The 14,396-nt window shown below is 37.2% G+C and overlaps 1 protein-coding gene and 1 long non-coding RNA gene across 2 annotated transcripts in view; one reads left to right on the forward strand and one right to left on the reverse strand.

Annotated features, from left to right (window-relative positions):
* The window catches only part of IFT57 (intraflagellar transport 57), a 53,934-nt gene that overhangs the window by 34,644 nt on the left and 4,894 nt on the right, over positions 1-14,396 (forward strand). Inside the window, exons 7-8 of the mRNA XM_058731503.1 lie at positions 12,826-12,897; positions 13,821-13,952. Coding sequence (XP_058587486.1) covers positions 12,826-12,897; positions 13,821-13,952 — 204 coding nt within the window. The remainder of the gene's footprint in view (positions 1-12,825; positions 12,898-13,820; positions 13,953-14,396) is intronic.
* The window catches only part of LOC131512598 (uncharacterized), an 84,143-nt gene continuing 81,099 nt past the window's right edge, over positions 11,353-14,396 (reverse strand). The window contains exon 3 of the long non-coding RNA XR_009262202.1: positions 11,353-11,592. This is a non-coding gene — a long non-coding RNA (uncharacterized LOC131512598). The remainder of the gene's footprint in view (positions 11,593-14,396) is intronic.

Genomic DNA, 14,396 nt, shown 5'->3' on the forward strand with positions numbered 1-14,396 from the left:
TCACTGTGAGAGCTAAAACCTAAGAGGGAGGAGAGAGGCCTTTATTAATCAGCAGCTGGAATTCCATTTAAATGAACCTGGAGGGACTACGGAATTACTGTATTAGATCCGAATCTCTTCAAATTGGGAGCCAAGTCCTGCAGAAAATGTACAATAGTAGGCTTTCTCTTTTTTTACTGTTATAGAGGAATCTGTGTCTGGAAGCAAGAGAAGAGGGGTACTTTTCTCATTCCAGAGTAGTGGAGAAGAGTAACTAGCTTTGACCTTCTGCCATTGCTGTGTTTGGATAGAGTATAAGAAGAATGTTAATAAAATTGAGCTTTCTAATATTTCTGACCTGCAGGGATTTATGAATTGTAATAGTTTGGAAATAAAGAGCATTTCTTAAGACTTGTACTCTAGTTGCTGGATAAGGCTATATTATATTGATAGGGTTCTTGGATCCATGAGCAAACAGGTAGAATATATTCTGTGGGCTGGGATACAAGAATACATTTATGTATATATTAGTCATTAAAATGAGATTCTGCCTGTTATTTGAATAATAGAGAAATTTACAATATTTAAAGATTTTCTGGTAGACAGACCTTTTGTTGAAAAATATTCACATAATTTAAAAAAAATAAGGCACCAAATAAAAAAAAAAAAATCAGCTCTTACATTTACCAGTAACAAATGTAAAAACAGGTGGCAATAAGTTGGTCTCCATGAGGCTCCATGCAGGAGTAATAGCTCCAATTACTGTCACAAATGTTTGTAATTGTATCTATTGCTGCCAGACAATAAATGCTTTTTAATATAGTAAGGCCATAAATGTACATGCTGCTGTTGTTTAAACAAAATACAATTTTCAGCAAATTTATCCTTGAAACACCTGCTATAATCAAAAAGAGGTGAATGCTATCAAAATAAACTGCCTAAATTAACTAGACACATACATTTTTAGAGCAGCCTGCATGATTACTCAACTGCCACGTTTGTCTGAGAGAATGAGGGGAAATATTCACTGATGGACTTTTACAGGCAAGCTTTCTTTAAAGGAGACTACAAAAAAAACAGAATATTGCTTTGGATTTTTGTGTTATTTTTAAAACATGGTGTTATTTTGTTATAGTTGTTTTCTCCATTTCTTTTTTTTTTTTTCTTAAGCTGATAAAACTGGGGAGGGGGTTGTTTTTTGTTTTTTGTTTTTTTCCTTTTTAGCATATGGGTCACAGACAGATATCAGGGTTGTGGAAAAGAATACTGTGCTTAAAATTATATATGTAAAACTACTGCAAAGGGGTGGAGAAAAACCCAGCCATCCTCAAGCAACTGGAAAAGATTTTTAGCTGCTTCTGTCATGGTCTTGTTGAACATTCAGGATACTCTGTTTAAAGATAGTTGATGATGCTTTCCTTCCTATTTATCCTGAGTGTGTTAAATGCTTCAACTGGATCGGGGGAAAGGCTTCATTTATCACAAGTTGAAATAGGAGAACAAGTGTTTTTGCTTTAGAGATTACCATCAGCTCTAACTAAGGAGCATCGACAGTGGTAGCAGATTTTAAGGAAATAAGCAATAAAGACTGCATGTTATGTAAACACTGCAGAGGAAAGTTACTAATGCCTCACAGCAGATATACCTCAAATAGACATTTGTGATTGAGAGCAGTGAATTAATACATATTGATTATAATTAAAATTTCTAGACTGCCTAAATATTTCATTATTGCAAAGTATGATTTAATGTTTCCTTTAAATTACTTAACGTAGAATATAAATTGAAACAGAAACCATTTGTCAAATGGACCTCCCTATGAAATGCAATTTTTAATTGGTTTGATTCATTTTTCCAATCAATGATATTGGAGGAGTTCTCACTATCACTGTTTTATTATTAAATTTCTTAATATTTGGACACATTTTGCTCCCATAGTCTTTATCCCATTACATTTGATTCTGTTTTCCTTATGCCAAGGCAATCTTTTATGTTTCTTGGTTCTTCAGATATGCAGATGGCTCTATTTATTTTTCAGGTTTTTTGTTTTGTTTTTTGAGTATAATAAGGGATCAAAGTTTTGATTAGTAGATTCCTGAAGTTGAGAGCAACTGTCAAGGTTATCTCTTCTGCCTATCCATTGTGGTTACTCGCAATGAAATAATTACATTCTGATTTGGCCTAAGAGTGTTCCTGTATTGTGAGAAGGGCCCCATTCACTCCCACTCTGCCTTGCCAGATCTCTTCTCTGGCTTCTAACTCCTTCTAAAGTCTGGAAACCCTCACTGAGGAGATTTTTATGGCCATATAAAAGGGATGCGGATGGAATAAGCATGAAAAGTAAGTCAGAGTCAACATATGAAAACACTTTAGTAACAGATGGTAGTCAGTAAAGATAATAATCTCTGAGCACACATTAGAAAGGCAGTTATTTAACTAACAAGGTATTTTATTTAGAGATTATAGATCTCCAGTTTCAGTTCAATTACAGGCAGGTGTGAGAATACTAGTGACTGTTATGATAGCCTTTACTTACCCTCTATTTTTCTCTACAACAGGAGGAATATCTGGAAAGCAGGAACTTTCCTGAGGAAACATGTATTTCCAGCAATAGTGGAAAAATAGTCTACTCCCTGCAACAAATATACACATACGACATACCATACATACATACTCCCCTCCTCTTAAGTCGTATGTTTAGTTCTTTGAACACTTATAAAGAAAATTCATGTTTTCATATTACAAGGGTATACCACAGAAAACTAAGCTGCTGGCAATTAAAAAAACATGTCACGTTTAAAAATTCAGGAAAGCTACATTTTGTAATTATCTCACAACTTGATGGGCATTTTTTATTAAGAAAGTAATTCAATCTCAGGGCACCTGGGTGGCTCAGGCGGTTAAGCATCCAGCGTTGGCTCAGGTCATGATCTCACAGTTGGAGAGTTCAAGCCCTGCATCGGGCTGTCAGCACAGAGCCTGCTTTGGATCCTCTGTCCCCTTCGCTCTCTGCCCCTCCCCAGCTCGTGTTCGCTTGCTCTCTCTCTGTCTCTCTCAAAAATAAACATTTTTTAAAAATTTAAACAGAAGGTAATTCAATCTCATGAAAAAAATATTTAATGGACAATCTCACACTTTCCCTCTCTCTCTCACACACACACAAATATGTGCACAAATGTGAGCTGTGGTGAAGCTGAAAAATTAATAATTAGAACAAGAAATAGAGACTGCAAACTTGCTTGTGCAAAGTGACAAAAAAGAATTTAGTTAATGCTCTGTTGTTAGGGAAGGGAGTGTTCTGGGTGGAGGATGGAGATCCACTGGTCACATTCCTGCTTTGAAAGCATGATGAGTTACCAGCCCACGCCAGCAACATTTACTACAGTGAACTTAGGCATATGCAGCCACCACTGTCAAGCCTTTTTCACATCACGTGACTTCCTGCCATCACATTCCCAAAGAATTTGGTCATTGGCCACGGATGGGGTATTAAACATGCCACAGGAACATTATCACTCCGCATTGAAATCTTGAGACCAATCACTTTTGGACTGCCACTCAGACTTGGCCCTACCTCTCTCTACCTCTGCAGCTACAGTTATAACATCAGTAACTGAGTCTCTCTCCCTGTGGTGGAGACAGAGGTAAAATGTCCAGATCCCCTTATAAGCAGGGACTTGCTGCCCAACCACAGAGAGTGTGGTTAGCAGTCAGCCTCTAGCTGTCCACTCCTTTGATGGCAGAGAGCTGCCTAGCCCAGGTCACGCCTTTCCAGAGTATCCCACACCTGGGCTTCTGTGAATTGTTTATAATATTACACATAATACTGCTTTGAAAATTCTTGTACAATGTCATTTGGTAAACATATGTACACATTTCCAGTAGAAATTTCACTACGAGTGGAATTGCTAGGTCACAGTGTATATACATGCCAAATAGGGTTTGAAAGTGGTTATTACAAATTTGTATTCCTCCCAGCAGTGTGTGAGAGTTCCAGTTGCTCCACATCTTTATCAGAATTCACTACAGGGGGCGCCTGGGTGGCACAGTCGGTTAAGCGTCCGACTTCAGCCAGGTCACGATCTCGCGGTCTGTGAGTTCGAGCCCCGCGTCAGGCTCTGGGCTGATGGCTCGGAGCCTGGAGCCTGTTTCCGATTCTGTGTCTCCCTCTCTCTCTGCCCCTCCCCCGTTCATGCTCTGTCTCTCTCTGTCCCAAAAATAAATTAAAAACGTTGAAAAAAAAAATTAAAAAAAAAGAATTCACTACAGAGTTTATTTTGTTTTATTTTTGTCACAGTAGATATGTTGTGGGCTCGTTGTCATCTTAATTTGCATTTCCCTGATGACTACCAAAGTTGAGCCCTTTCCATATTTTTTTTGGCATTTGGATATCCTCTTTTGTCTTTTGCTATTGGGTTATCTGCTTTTTGATTTATAGAAATTATTTTTATACTCTGGATATGAATCCTTTGTCAGACATAATGTATTGCAAATATGTGCTCTTTAGCTTTCCTTTTCACTCTTATTGGTGTATGATGATAAACAGTGGCCTAATTTGAATATACTCAAAATGATCTTTTTTTGGAAGAAGGGAGTGTGGCTAATACTTATGTTCTATTTAAGAATCTTTGCTTACCCCAGTGCTATGAAGGTATTCTGTGTTTTCTTTTTGAAGCTTTATTGTCTTAATTTTGCATTGAGATCTGCAATTCACCTAGCATTGATTCTTATGTATGGTGTGAGGCAGAACTCAAGATGTATTTGTTTTTCATATATGTATATATATATATGTATATATGTACATATATATGTATATATACATATATACATATATATGTACATATATAAGTACATATATATATATATATATATATATATATATATTCAGCTGACCCAGTTTACTGAAAAGGTTATCTTTTCCCCAGTGCACTGCTTTGTCATAAAAAGTGAGCATGTATGTGTAGGTCTGTATTTGGACACTGTTTTATGTGTTGTTCTTTCATACTACTGAAAATAGTGGCTTTTAGATTTTATTTTCTGTCTGTTGCTGGTATATAAACATAGAATTCTGTGTGTGTGTGTGTGTGTGTGTGTGTGCGTGTATACATCTCCAGCAAACATGCTAAAATCACTTATTCATTCTAACAGTAGTCCTATAGGCTGTTTTGCATTTTCAGTGTATATAATTATATCATCTACAATTAACATCAATCTTATTTCTTTTTTTTTTTTAACGTTTATTTTTGAGACATAGAGAGACAGAGCATGAACGGGGAAGGGTCAGAGAGAGAGAGGGAGCCACAGAATCTGAAACAGGCTCCAGGTTCTGAGCTGTCAGCACAGAGCCCGACGCGGGGCTTGAACTCACAAACCGCAAGTTCATGACCTGAGCCTAAGTTGGACGCTTAACCGACTGAGCCACCCAGGCACCCCTCTTATTTCTTTATTTATAGGCCTTATCCCTTTTATTTCTTTTATCTTGTCTGATATAATATTAGATATAAGTGCTATTAGCAGAGAGAGAGCTTTCAAAATTTACATTTGACCATTAAGTATGATGTTAACTTTGACTTTTATAACTATCCTTTACTGGGTTGGGGAGCTTCCCTTTTGTTCCTAGTTTGCTGAGAGTTATTATTATGCGTGGATGGTCAATTTTTTCAAATGATTTTTTTCTTCATTTATGAAGATGATCATAGGATTTATTTCTTTTTTTCCTCTTTTGTTATGGTGGATTATATTGATTGAGTTTTGAGTATTAAACTAACCTTGCATTTTGGATTAAATGCAAATTAATCATGATGTATTATCCTTTTTATATATTACTGGATTTGATTTGCTGGCATTTTGTTGAGAATTTTTATATCTATGTTTACAAAAAATACTGATCTGTCATTTTTCGTCTCTTTTAGGTGTCTTTGTCAGGTTTTAGTGTCATGCTATGCAGGCCTCATAAAACAAGTTGGCAGTTGCTTTCCTTTTTTTTTTTTTTTTTTTTTTCCCCTGTTCTCTGGTATTTGTATAAAGTTGTTGCTATTCCTTAAATGTCTGAGAAAAGTCACTGATGAAGCTGTCTGGGTCTGGGTATTTCTTTGTGAGAAAGTTTTCAGTTGCATATGTTTACCCTAAAACCATTTTAAACTCATTTTTTCATTATACAGTTGATATATAAATACATTCTTGGGAATATTCAAATATTACAGATAAAACTAAAGTCTTCTTTAACCATTACCCCCTTAAAATTTTTAGTTCTACTTTACTGCATTTCCTCAGGGAAATGATAAGGACTGATATAGTGTCTTTGCAAGATTTGCCTGTGAGCTACTTTAAAGTAGCTCCGTCTCAATTTCCTCATCTTACTAGAGTTTTTAAGAGAGTTACATGTGATGATGTAGTGCCTGACACATACTAGACATTATTTGAATGTTAACCTTGAGGCTATTATTAGACGTAAAAAGACCTCAGACTGGATATGACTATTGGGGAACTACTACTCTATCCCCAAGGAAGGAAATAGAAAAAGGTTTCTAAGTAGCCAAAATAGAAATCACATAAAACTATGTATTTTATTTATAGGAGAGTCTGATAAATCTTTCTTTGGAACTTACATATAGTTTGTTACAGAGATTATTCTAACAAGGTTGGTTAAACAGATTGTTCATCCACAGCAGATTAGAAGCAGGAAATCTCCTGTAGCATCCATGCTGTAGCAAAACAACCAAGCTAAGAAACATTAATTTTTATGTGAAGACTTGAATTGAAAGTTGTCAGTTGCTTGTGCTCCTTATTGAAATTGGGTGACAAAGCAAGGAAATGAAAGAAGTAGCTCAGTGTAATGGAAAATCTGTAAGTGAGAGAAAGGACATTTGGTTTCCTATTCATTTTGTAATTGACATGGTAAAAATCATACAACATCAATTTGTTACCCAGTCTGTGAAATGGAGGTACAGGATTTCTTCCCCAGAGTGATCTCGAAAATCCACAAAGAAAATGAATTCAGAGTTGAAACAGAGGCCTAATGAGAAAAATGCGGGGAGGCATCTTAAATGGAGGGAGCCCAAAGTGTCTGTGCTTATATGCAAAAGCTCATAGAAACCCTCGTAACTATTTTTATATTTACTAGAACAAAAGTGAAAAACAGAACATTCCATTAGTAATTATTCATAACAGAATTGGGGAAGAACCAGTGAGAATAGAAGGAAAAGGTAGGGTAGATTGCAGAAGTAACGTTTTTGTGATGGAGAGCGATTCAGAATACATGAGAATCCTGACACCCCGCTCCTGCTCTCGGGGGCCGCAGCCATGGTGCCACTAGAGCCGGGACCTTGAGCCTCAGCTGTGCTGGAGCACGGACTTCTGAGCCCAGGAAAAGACATCAAAGGTGCCTTCCTCAGCTTTTTTGTGTCAAGAGTCCTTTGGCACTCTGCCTCTCCACACATAAAGAAGTTCAAACTTGAGGAAGAAACTTTGACATTTCACAAGTTGTAAATTAGTGAAATGTACACACAGATAAAAGTTGCATTTGCCATCCCTAGCTGGTGGTTCAGTCTCTATCTCAGCAGCCATTTCAGAGAAGAGCTTTACGCATTGAGTTGGAGACCCAGACAAAGAAACAAAGAGTCTGGGAATATGCAAAGGAAATCATTCAGGTGCTGTTGAAGTAAAACCCAGAGATCTATATAGTCTTGCCAGTCACCTTCGTGGCTGCAACCAAATCTCCTACATTTTGATTTTATGGTATCCTGTGACTCGCCATCTGCAAGGATGTCGTCGTAATTCTCCAGGCTTTGAAAAAGGGAGATGCATAATTTGGCAGTAAAGAATTTGTAGTGGGGAGGAGGTTATGGTTACCACAGTACCTTTGTGTCTGCCTCACAAGTGACAGAAGTATACGAGATTTTATGTGAAGGGATTTTAAAAAATAGAAAGTCTAAAGAAATTATATGTTGCAGCATTATTAGTTTTCTCATTTCCTCAGAGAGGGTAAATGTGCTGGATTAGTGAAAAGCTCAACTTCAATAGAAAGGAGAAACGAGCTTAATAACACACTTAGAGCGCTTCAGAACAGGTGACCAGTAAACTCCAGCAGCCCAGGTGGTCCCACTTGATATATAACAAAAAGAACTACTGGTTTGCCTTAGGTATTCTTCTGTAGTTCATTTTATCACAAAGAAAAGCAGTATATAGTGATGAAATTTGAAGTGGGGTTCGTGAGCACATGGCTAAGAATTCTTGAGACGTTTTTGTTGCAAAAAGGTGATTTTATAGCACGGGAACTGGACCCATGGGCAGAAAACTGCACCAGGATTGTGAGGAGTGACTGAATACATACTTTTAAGTTTGTGGAGGGAGGGGGATAGAGATAACAACATGGTTTTCTAAGGAATCTCTATATGCTGAAAGCAGGGCTTTACAGGACCCTGGAGATGCAGCTATGGTAAGATAAGGTTGCTTTTAGTTTTTAATGAAATGTAAACACTAAGGCATTAAGGCAGCCATAAACTCCTTGAGGAATGTTACACGCCGCATGTCTCTGGTATCTGTCTGGGATGCAAGCTGTAGGAGATTTAATTTAAACTACATTTTTCTTGCCTTTGTTTCCCTCATCACATGGTATGTGGAAATTCACTGGTTTGGGAGTGCTTTCCATTTTCCAGACATGAAACTTTGGAAAGGTTATTTAACTTACCTGATTCTTGGTTTTCCTCCTATACAAATGTATATATAGTCAGTTTTTCTGTATCGGAAATACGCCCAAATGACAGTGGTTTACGGTAATAATAATACATTTACCCTCACTCAAGATGCACGTCTGCTCACGTGTGGCTCAGCTGTGGGTCTACTCCCGCTGTGTGCCGTGTTTCTTATTCCCAGACCCAGGCTGGAAAGCATAACCCCTCTGTGGGGTGTGTCTATTCTCATGGCTGAAAGAAAGGGTAAGAGAGCTGATGGATGCCTCTTACAGCATCTGCACAGTCCTGGCATAGGCCATGTCCACCACTGTTGCATTGGCCAATGAGAATCACACGCTAAGGTCAGCATCAGTGGAGCAGGGTGGTATACAACCAGCCAGCAAATCACAGAACGCTCTTACAGGGAAGCAGAGAAGTGAAAAAGAAGGGATGAGAAATCTCAGCACTCCAAACCTGTGTGAGTCTCAAATAAGGAAAGGCATATACCAGTGCACTGTGACCTAATGGATGCACTACCAGTGTAAGAACTGCTATCATTTTGAACGGTTTCTTTTACTGTTTTATTTTGAGGATCAAGTCCTTACATACCATTTAAAACCCATCAGGTCTTCATTCTTACCACAAGCCTTTGTAAACTTTCTAACCATCACAGTTGTAGTTTTTTTAAAGCTACATATTTGTCTTTTTATATTTGTGATTTTAAAATGTTACACTTATATTTTCTGCTATCTTAAACCCCTTTCAAGACCTTCTTGGATATCCAGGAGGTTTTTGACTTTATTTTTCCCTGATGATTAAAAATTGTCTTGTAGGGAATTTGGAAAACTTTGGAAGGATAAAGAAAAAATCATAAACATCAATATTCATATTCCTGGCCTAACACACACACATACAAATATACACAAATATTAATTTTTACTAAATTGGACACCTAACAGTGTATTCTGTGGGGAATGTTTTTCCACTTTACTATATGTAGCTAGCATGCATTTTTGCTGAGTAAATTTTTTTGAAAACATGAACTTAACATTTCGGTATACAATACATATATAATTACGAAGCCCAATAATATATCAAACACTCATGAACCCACTACTCAGTTTGAGCACAACGCCCTTGAAGCACCTGTGTTCCTCTGCTGCTGCCCTTTCCCTCCCATGGGTAACCACTGTCCTCAAGCTTGTGTCTTGTGTATTGTCATTAGCTGCTGCTTCCTCTTCCTCTTCTTCTTCCTCTTCCTTTTTTAAGTGTTTTCACGTAAGTGTACATCTGCACACAGTGTATCACTGAACTTTGCTTCATGTTGAGCTTTATAAAAATGATATCATATGGCATGATTTTTCCTTTACAAAAATTACAAAATTAGTTTAAATTGTCTTCTGCTGGCAAATATGTAGAAAGTTAAATATTTAGGGAGCTGTTTTACAAAGAACTTACATATCCATCTTTGTGTGCATCCCCAGTTATTTCTTTGAGAATAATTTCTAGAGGTGAAGTTGCCGGGTTAAAAGGCTAGAACATTTGTAAGGCTTTTTTTATGACTGAACATCAGGAAATGTGTCCATCTAGATTTTAATAAAACGAACATTCACATTTGTGTGGCAGATAATGATAAATCATTACTAGCTTCCCACTTTAAAAGGCAGTAAGAATACACAAATGCCCCAGTGACTTATCATATTAAAAAGTCCATTTTGACTCCCCGAAATCTACTCTGTTCTTATCACACTGTGATATTACCATTCTCTTAGTTCCTAAGGCTGGAAACCTTAAAGACACCTTCTGGCTACTACCCCACCCCCACTTTAGCCACCGCACACTTGCCCTGAGTCCTCAATTCCTGCTAGTTCTGTCTCTACCACGTCCCTTGAATTCATCCCTCCTCTTTCATTCTTACAGGCACTGCTTTACCGCAAACCTTGCTAACCTGTCACGTGGACCATTACATGGCCTCTTAACTGGTTGCCTTCTTGCCTTCAGTCTCTTGCCCGTCTAACCAGTCCTTCCCTCTGTTATTTTTTTTCTCAAAACACAAACCTGTCTTTAAAACTGAGACCAAAAATCTTTAATAACTCTTCATTGTCCACATGATAAAATCCACACTCCTCAGTTAAAGCCCTCGATCTAACTTAACCTACTCTCCAGCTTTGCTTCCTCATGATTCATCCTCCCCACCCCACCCCACCCCACCCCACCCCACCCCACCCCAAGAACTTTGTGTTTTATACTCTAGCCAGTCTGGGCTACTTATTCCCTATTTATTTTCCTGTTTTTTCTTGTTACTCCCTCAACTTAAAATACCCTTTCTCTCCCACCCCTTTCCAGCCTTTTGAAATGCTACCCATGCTTCAAGGTTCCACTGAAATGCCAGCTCCTCCATGGAGTTAACATCAGTGTAAATCATCGTAGTTCTCCATACATGACCAGGCATGTTTGTTTCTCTCGAAATACTTTGTCAGAACAGGACATTTGCTGGGTAAAAAAAAGAATGCTGAGTAGAAAAGGCAGAACACAAACTATATGAAACACATCAATTACTATAAATAATATTATATATGTAAGTATATGTAGGTAGATATGTGTTTATACATATACATACGTGTCTACCAGGACTGTAGGAATACTTAAGCTTGGCGTTTATTAAGCTTACGAATTTTTTTTTGGAATCAGGCAGGATGAGTACTTTTTAAGAAAAATTACTAATATAATTTTAACTTCTTAGGTTCATTTTCTTTCATAAGGATGCTTGCTTGGGCTTGAACAAGTTTCCATTTTGAGGCTGAAGCATCTTTGGTCCAGTGCAGCAGGCCAGGCAGTGTCGTCTCCTCCCTGTTCCACTGTTGACTGGCTGAGTTGGAGAGGCCTGTTTCCTTGCCAAATCTGTCTAGTCATAGTCACGGGTGATGAACAGTCCCCTCAACTGTAAAATGAAAACGTTGCACCAGATGACTGTTAAATGGATGAGTAGATGATCTTTAAGGTCCTTTCCGGCTCTCATAGTCTGAGATATTTTCTGCTCATGAGATAGAAAAATGCTTAAGGACAAAAGAAAGTGCTGATTTGTTCTCCACTGTAGCACCCTCACTGGTGTCAAGTAGCCAGTTGCTCCTTTGATTAACTCTGAGCTGCCAAAATGTGTTGTGTGGGAATTAATGCATTTGGCTTCTGATCCAGGTGCACCACTACCTGTGGGGCCTTGGGTGTGCCCCCTTCTGTCACTGGGCCTGTTAGTGCTTATCTGTGAAATGATGAAGGTGACACGAGATGCTCTTTGAGGTTTTCTAATAGTTTGTAATTTTATAATAGGTATGTGTGAAGTATCCAAAGGTTGTTTTACCCTATAGTCACTAGCCCATGTTTCAAAGTTAAGGAATCAGTAGAACAGGACAATTCACAATATAATTTTCTCTTCACAAAATAGTGTAGATAGCAAAGTGGAGTATCAGGGTATGCAAACAGATATGTGTAATTGAGGAATCTCCTGGTTCCATCACTTCAGCTTATACCATAGTATTTTTTCTCATCATGGGTGTTTCTCCAGTCTTAAAATTATTACCTTTAGTAATGTAAACAAAAAAATTTTGAAGATATCTTGTAATTGAAATACTGGCATAGATTTCAACACACTAATTTGGGTCAGCCTAGTAGTACTCCGATCTATCTCAAAATACATGAATTCTAATAATCATTATAGATTTCCTTTTTTAAGAAAGAAAAGTCTTCCTGATGAGGGCCCCCGCTTAATTTTCAGGGGACAAACTAATCCTTGATATATGATACTTGATTCCAGAGTTGCCTCTGGAAGTTGTTACTATTTAAACAAGTATTTCTTTTCTAGTAATTAGATTTTTTTTTTCATTTTGATGGGTAGTCATAAATATTAACCACCAGCAGTGCAGGAATAATTTATATTCAAATTGTCAGACATCACTCTGTGAACACACAAAATAATTTACATTTATTTAGAGCCTTTTATCCTAAAGTGCTCTACACATATTCCTTTATAATCAGATTGCAAGCTATATATAGGACACTGCTACCTGAAATAGGGCAACAACCAAAGTAATTAAAATAAAGGATATGACGACAAAAAAAGTAGATGAAAGAAGGAAATATATATTTTACTTGTTTTTATATGCTTTTGTGCCCATAGGACTGGAGAATTCATGTTGACCAAATGCACCAACATAAAAGTGGAATTGAATCTGCTCTAAAGGAGACCAAGGTATGTGAATTACTTCAGGTGAATCAATCAATGTACTTTACTCATCTGTTGAACACTTACTAAAGGAAAACGTGAAAGGAAAAAAAGACAATCCTTGCCTTAGAGGATCTTACATATTGTACCATATTACATTTCAACAGCCCTAACACTTAAACTAAAGAAAGGTAACTTTATTCAAAAGAAATATAACATATACTATATTACACATTAGAGATGTATCTACTATATATATATATATATATATACACTATATATATATATATATATATACACACACACATATATATATACACACTATATGTATATACACATACACATACACACACACACACACACACACACACACACATATATATATATTTCATCATTTCAACATTTCATCATTCTTTCCTCTCTGGATCCCAAAGGATAACAGAATGCCAGCCCAGCAATGCTTAGAACCTCCAACTTCCATAGGCTTGCGGCTGCTCTGGCCAGAAATAAGGACTTTTTGGAGGATGTCACAAAGAAGCAAAGTTGGAATGAGAAGTTATGGGTCTCAGGCTAGAACTATAAATTTAAGGACCTTCCTCCAACTGGAACATTCTAGTCATTTTTGAACTGTGCTACAAGAAAGTCATGCTATTCCATTACCTACTTGTGAACTATAAAGCAGATTCCACTCACGTACAATATAGATATGCATAAGGACTAATGAATTGACTAACACTACCAGGTGCCTTTTTATTTTAACATTCTGCCATGTGTGACTAAAATATTTCTCATTACAGACTTCTTTTGCTATTGAAAATTACAAGCTATCTTTTCCACAAGTGGTTGAGAATTTGTGGGATGGATTGAAGGAGATTTAGCCCGTCTCATACTGTTTTTGAAAAATATATTTGTGAATTTTTTTATCTACTAAAATCCTATGGAATTTCTAGGGATTTTTGGATAAACTTCATAATGAAATTAGCAGGACTCTGGAAAAGATCGGCAGCCGAGAAAAGTACATCAACAATCAGCTTGAGCACTTGGTTCAAGAATATCGTGCAGCTCAAGCCCAACTGAGTGAGGTAACTTAGGAATGATAGATCCCCAGGGATTTATTTCAGTTGGTGACCCCAATTCCCAAACTTGATACAGCACTTTTCATTTGAGAATCGTGAAATGCTTTTCACAAATAGCAACACATGGATTCTCTGCCTACTTTAGGAAGCCACGTGAGGCAATAGAACTTGTCATCTTCATGTTACATGAAATAGAAATTATCTCCTAGAAGTCTTTAAATGCGTTTCTTCATTTGATTTAAATAAATGAAGGCATGTATTGTTGGGGAACATTACTTAGAACAGGAACAGAGTGTCAGGACACCTGGTTTTGTTTCTAAGTCTGCCGTTAATTTACCGTATGAGTAGGAGGAAAAAGAATAGTATGCATTTACATGTGTCAGAGGGAAAAGACATCCTTGCCTTAATGGCTTACAGCCACATAATAAGGAATATGAAAGCAAGACACGT

Source organism: Neofelis nebulosa, chromosome 5 (genome assembly GCF_028018385.1).
Source record: "Neofelis nebulosa isolate mNeoNeb1 chromosome 5, mNeoNeb1.pri, whole genome shotgun sequence".
NCBI lineage: Eukaryota > Metazoa > Chordata > Mammalia > Carnivora > Felidae > Neofelis > Neofelis nebulosa.